Source organism: Penaeus vannamei, chromosome 18 (assembly GCF_042767895.1).
Source record: "Penaeus vannamei isolate JL-2024 chromosome 18, ASM4276789v1, whole genome shotgun sequence".
Lineage (NCBI taxonomy): Eukaryota > Metazoa > Arthropoda > Malacostraca > Decapoda > Penaeidae > Penaeus > Penaeus vannamei.
In genome coordinates, this window is record NC_091566.1 from 4,133,487 (window position 1) to 4,139,154 (window position 5,668).

General features: G+C 36.5%; 1 protein-coding gene across 2 annotated transcripts in view; it reads right to left on the minus strand.

The window, feature by feature from the left end:
- Positions 1-1,927: 1,927 nt before the first annotated feature.
- DNAlig1 (DNA ligase 1) overlaps positions 1,928-5,668 on the minus strand; it is a 15,299-nt gene continuing 11,558 nt past the window's right edge. For both annotated transcript variants that reach the window (XM_027372088.2, XM_027372087.2), the window contains exons 14-19: positions 4,943-5,049; positions 4,699-4,827; positions 4,467-4,555; positions 4,190-4,298; positions 3,923-4,015; positions 1,928-2,535 (exon numbers count right to left, since the gene is read on the minus strand). In XM_027372088.2, coding sequence (XP_027227889.2) covers positions 2,455-2,535; positions 3,923-4,015; positions 4,190-4,298; positions 4,467-4,555; positions 4,699-4,827; positions 4,943-5,049 — 608 coding nt within the window. In that variant the 3' untranslated portion in view covers positions 1,928-2,454. The remainder of the gene's footprint in view (positions 2,536-3,922; positions 4,016-4,189; positions 4,299-4,466; positions 4,556-4,698; positions 4,828-4,942; positions 5,050-5,668) is intronic.

Here is a 5,668-nt window from a genome sequence, read left to right on the forward strand (position 1 = left end):
ATTACATTCTCATTATTATTAATATCATTATTAATACTATTATTATCATTATTATCATTATTATTATTATTATTATTATTATTATTACCATTATCAATCATTATCATTACCATTATTATTATTATTATTATTATTACCATTACCATTACCATTATCATTATCATTATCATTATTATCATTATTATTACCATTATTATTACCATTATTATTACCATTATTACCATTATTATTACCATTATTATTATGATTATCATTATTATTATTATATTGTTATTGTTGTTTAATATCATTTTTATGATTATTATTGCTACAATAATAATGATTATTATTATTACTATTACTATTACTATTATTATCACTATCACTATTACTATTATCATTACTATTATTATGATCACTATTACTATTACTATTATTATTATTATTATGATTGTTATATCTTTGTAGTTGTTAGTATTGTTATTGTTATTATAGGTATTATTATTATCTTGTCTTTTTTATCTATTACTAGTTTCACCTTCACCTTTATCGTTATCGTTAGTTATCATTATCATTAAAAATAATAACAATATTATCAACAACGGCAAGAACGACGACGCAGACGACGACGACGACGATCACAACGGCGACAGCAACTAAGATGACGACGACGATAACGACCACAGCGACGGCGATGACGGCGACGATGACGTAATAATAACGAGGACGACGACGGCAACAACGACAATGACGGCAACGATGAGGCGACAGATAACGAGGACGACAACGACGACAATAAAGGCGACGACCACAACGACGACGACGGCAACAACGACGATGATGGCAACGATGATGCGACAGATAACGAGGACGACGACGACGACAATAAAGACGACGACGGCAACAACGATGACGACGGCGGCAACAAATACGACGACGGCAACAAATACGATGACGACGACAGTAAAGACGACGACGGCCACAACGACGACGACGGCCACAACGACGTGGACGGCAACGACGACGACGACAGCGGCAACTACTATGACGACGGAAATAATGGCCTACACTCTGACGCAAAACTGTCTTGTTAGCCGCCTGCCTTCACACAGGACTCTTCATTTGAAATATTTTCTGCAATTATTTTCATCGTTTTTTGTAAGTACGTGACAAGACAAAGAAAAAAAACGGGCGCCCACGTTTTCATTTACATGTTTGTCGTGTTTTATACAGTGCATATACACTTATGCCGTACATACATACACATGTTTGTGCGTGTGCGTGTGCATTTGTGTACATTTGTGTATATAGACGCAAGTGTGTATGTAGTGAGATACTTTGAGAAGAGATAATTCATGTAGCTACTTCAAGTGTACTGGTGACAGACCGCGACATGATGCTACTCTTTAGGTTCACATGAACTGATATGGTAGTGAAGATGCTATTTGAGATGGTTGCCGGTTCATACCTTCAGTATCCTTTTGTGTCAATCATTATATTGAGGCATATCTCGATGTTAATTTTTTCCCTCTACACTTGAGAAAGATTAACAAATTACAATTCGTCTTGCCTCCAGTAATAAAAAATGACAAGTAGTGGTTCCAGTTCAATCTTAGCTTCTTTTCTAGAGAGAAAGCGCCCAACAGTGGCTAGGGTAAATGGCACAGAAAAAAAAATTGGTCTCATTTCGTGTTTCAGGCAATTTCTCAATTCTTTACATGTCCATTTAATTGCTTTTCTTTTCTTTAATTAATTATTCAAATAATTATTGCCCAAAGCTTCTTTATGATTAAGCATCATTTTTCAGTGGCTAGAAACCAACTCAAATTATTAAATTATAGCGAGTGTCAATCAAAATTATTATTCTTCCAAATAGAATAACCATATGGTTATCTATAACAAAATTTTACAAAAGGTTACTGCAACAAATAAAGGTAAATGAAAACAATTTTCTACACTTAGACCTAATATTCTTATTACAACACTGACATAGAAATCTTTTCAGAATGTATGAATAATGACAATAACTAAATCAGTAACTGAATAACAGAAATAACTAGCATATTCCAAAGTCACAAACGTAGAATAACAATTACATAAAAGAGTTCAAAAAACATTTCTTCTTAGATAAATTTGCCATAACAAAATAAGCAAGTTAAAACAGGAATGTACAACTAGTTAAAATTCACCAGGATTTGGACAAAGTTTGTACTATATATAAAGATCTAGAAGTTAAACCAATACATATTTACATTTCTTTGGAACCAAGGAAAGTAAAATACAAGCAAACAAGATCAAATACCAAAATTGCAATTCATACCTTGACTTGTTAATAAGCTAATACCATAAATCTTTACACATAATAAAAAAAAATACTCTAAATATACAATTATCTCCCTAATTTATATTATTAATCCTTTTAAATACTTTGATGAAACCCAAAAAATAATTCTTATAACCAGGAAATCCCATTCTTTAATAAAAATCTTCAATATTACTGTTCCCAGAATCCTTCTTGTTCTTGATCTGGTCTTGGCTATTGTACAAGTCTGCAATCTGAAAAATAGAAATAGATTAAATATAAGTATATATACAAGTATAAATGAAGCCATGGTAACGGTCAAGATGAGGAGGAAATAAATGAGGAGGAGGAAGAATAGGAGGATGAGGGGGGGAGGAGGGGGAGGAGGAGGAGGAGGGAGGAGGAAGAGGAGGAGGGAGGAGGAAGAGGACGAGGAAGAGGAAGAAGAAGAGGAGGAGGAGGAGGAGGAGGAGGAGGGAGGAGGAAGAGGAGGATTTAGGAGAGAATGAGGAAAAGGAGCAGGAAGTAGAGGAGGGGAAGGGGGGGGGAGTAGGGTAGAAGAGAAGGTAGAGAAGAAAGGGGGGCGAGGAGGAGGAGGAGGAGGAGGAGGAGGAGGAGGAGGAGGAGGAGGAGGAGGAGGAGGAGCAGATGTAGGTGGAGGAGGGGGAAGAGGAGGGGAAGGAGGAAGAGGAAGAGGAGAAGGAAGAGGAAGAGGAGCAGGAGGAGGGGGAGAAGGTAGGATATGATATGGAGGTTGTTAAGGAGGCAGCAAGAGAAGTAAAGAGGAGGGGAATATGATAGGAGGAAGAGGAAGTATAGTAATAAGAAGAAGAGGAAATAGAGAACGAAGAAGTAGAAGAGGGAAAGGAAGAGGTGAAGAAGGTAGAGGAGGTGGTGGCATGAAGCAAGCAGAGGGTGTGGCAGATAAAGCAAAGGAAGAAAAGTTGCAGGAGAAGGAGATGGAGGAAGAGAAGGAGGAAGGAGGATGAGGAGGAGGGAGGAGGGAGGAGGGAGGAGGAGGAAGAGAAGGAGGAAGAGAGGGAGGAAGAGGAAGAGAAGGAGAAGGAGGAGGAAGAGAAGGAGGAGGAGGAGGAAGAGAAGGAGAAAGGAGGAGGAAGAGAAGGAGGAGGAGGAGGGGAAGAAGGAAGCAAAAGATGAGGTGGTAGAGCAGGAGGTGAAGGAGGTGGAGGTAAAGGAGGAGGTAAAGGAGGTAAAGGAGGGAAAGGAAGTAAAGGAGGTGGAGGTAAAGGAGGGAAGGGAAGTAAAGGAGGTGAAGGAGGTAGAGGTGGTAGACAAGGAAGAGGAAGAGGTGAAGAAGGTAGATGAGGAGGAGGGAGAAATGAAGAAAGTAGTTGAGGAGGAGGAAGATATGTAAAAGGTTGATGAGGAGCAGCTAGAGGCGGAGAAGGTGGACAAGGAGGAGGAAGAGATGTTGAAGGTAAAGGTGAAGGAAGAGGTGAGGAAGATACAAAAGAAAGAAGTGTAAGAGGAGGTAGAAGTGAAGGAAAAAGGGATTTACATATAAGGGAACAAAAAGAACAGTAAATGACAAAGATACCACAGAAACTAAGACAAATTGAGATCAGTAGAGTCAGCCATAATGAATAAAAATAGCAATTCCTACATAAAGTGACTTTTTACCTGTGATGCACTGGTGGCCTCTTCTGGCTTTTTATCATCCCGAATTCTGAGGAATCTTGGAAATCTGAGAGAGATGCCCTTCTCTGGATCAACCTATAAAAAAGATATTAGAATACATTAGAAATGTAAGATCATTCTTAGATTCAATTACACACATAATATTCATACTAATCTTTATGCATTTTAATTTTCAACATCCAAGTTCTGATATGGTTTATGCCTAATTAATGACTTTTAGGCACATTCAAAACAACTCAAATGACATACTATTCCTGCCGCTGCTTTGTGTACAGGAGAAATGGAAAGGTCTGCACATTTAATCTCCCAGACCTGCACAGGCTCAAACCAATGGTCAGGAGCAACACTGTTTTCATATCTAGGGGAAAAAAATATTAATGAAGTTAACAAGAGGACATTGTTATTAAGGAAACTTTGAGTCTCACTTTTCTCCAAGAAGAAATTGAATTCTTTCTCAATGTTTACTGCCTTGTATTAAATACTCATATAGGTCTATGATGTCAAGATAAACTCGCAAGGTACATACCTGAAATAAGATTTTGGCTTTTCTATAATGTGCTCCTTGAAGAAGGTAGTGTGTTTCTGTAAGTCTTCTTCTGTGAAACCAGTACCAATCTGAAATATCATGAAATAACATGAAAAAAAATACATTCTCGGTATAGTTAGTATATAGGCAAAAGTCTCTCAAGTTACAAAAGCAGATACATATTTTCTGTTTTCTTTAATATTTTATATTTCTTAGAAAGTCAACAACTCACTTTGCACAAAGACTGAAATTCTTCATTCTCTGGATCATAGCAAGCCAAGAGGAACCCTCCATACTGTCCTGTGCGCTTGCCTCGTCCTGTGTAGCCGCCAATGACCACCACATCAATGGTATCACCAACCTAGAATTTCCAGTTAATGCATCATTACCTATAAGCATACTTTGAGGAATAAATAATCATGAAAATTTGGCACAAAAATATACAGAATCAACAGAAATGCCCTGATAAGCTTTACCCCATCAAGGTAGTCTTTCTTCAGCTTCAGCCAGTTGTGTGATCGTTTTGCTATTTCATAAGTGGCATCTACATCCAATGTTTTCACCATCAGACCTTCACAGTTTCCTGAAAATTTATGGGAATAAATGGTAAAACTCATATGTATCATTCATTCCTCTACTCAATGTTTTTATCTAGTGTGAGGAGAGAACCTTGTCCCTTCAATATTTGTAACTATAGTACAGGAATAATGATTAGACCAAAGTTGAATTTCAGATGAATAACTTCAGTAAATAGACATTTAACCCAATGCGGTTGGGAAAATGCTGCTTTGTTAAATGTTTCTGTACACAGATGGCTCTGCCAATGCTTATCCACAAAAGAGTCTATAAATAAATCTTTTAACCTCACCTTTCCTTGAAATAACAGGAAAATGCTTTTTTTTACTAATGGTGTCAATTTTGACACTTATTTTTGTTATAAACATTATAATTACTAAAGTGTTATTGACATTACTAACAAAAAGAATAAAAGAAATTAAAAGAAATAAAAGAAAAATTCAACCAAATAGATGTCTGAATACTCAAGACAAAGCATGATGAAGTCATTATCAGAAAATTTTTATTTGCATCAGAAATGTTACTACACTAGGTAACTGATAAAGCACGAAATATATTTTATGAAAAATCCTTTGCAGAATAACATCACAAAAAATAAGAACATCTAATAAGGAAATGATACATTA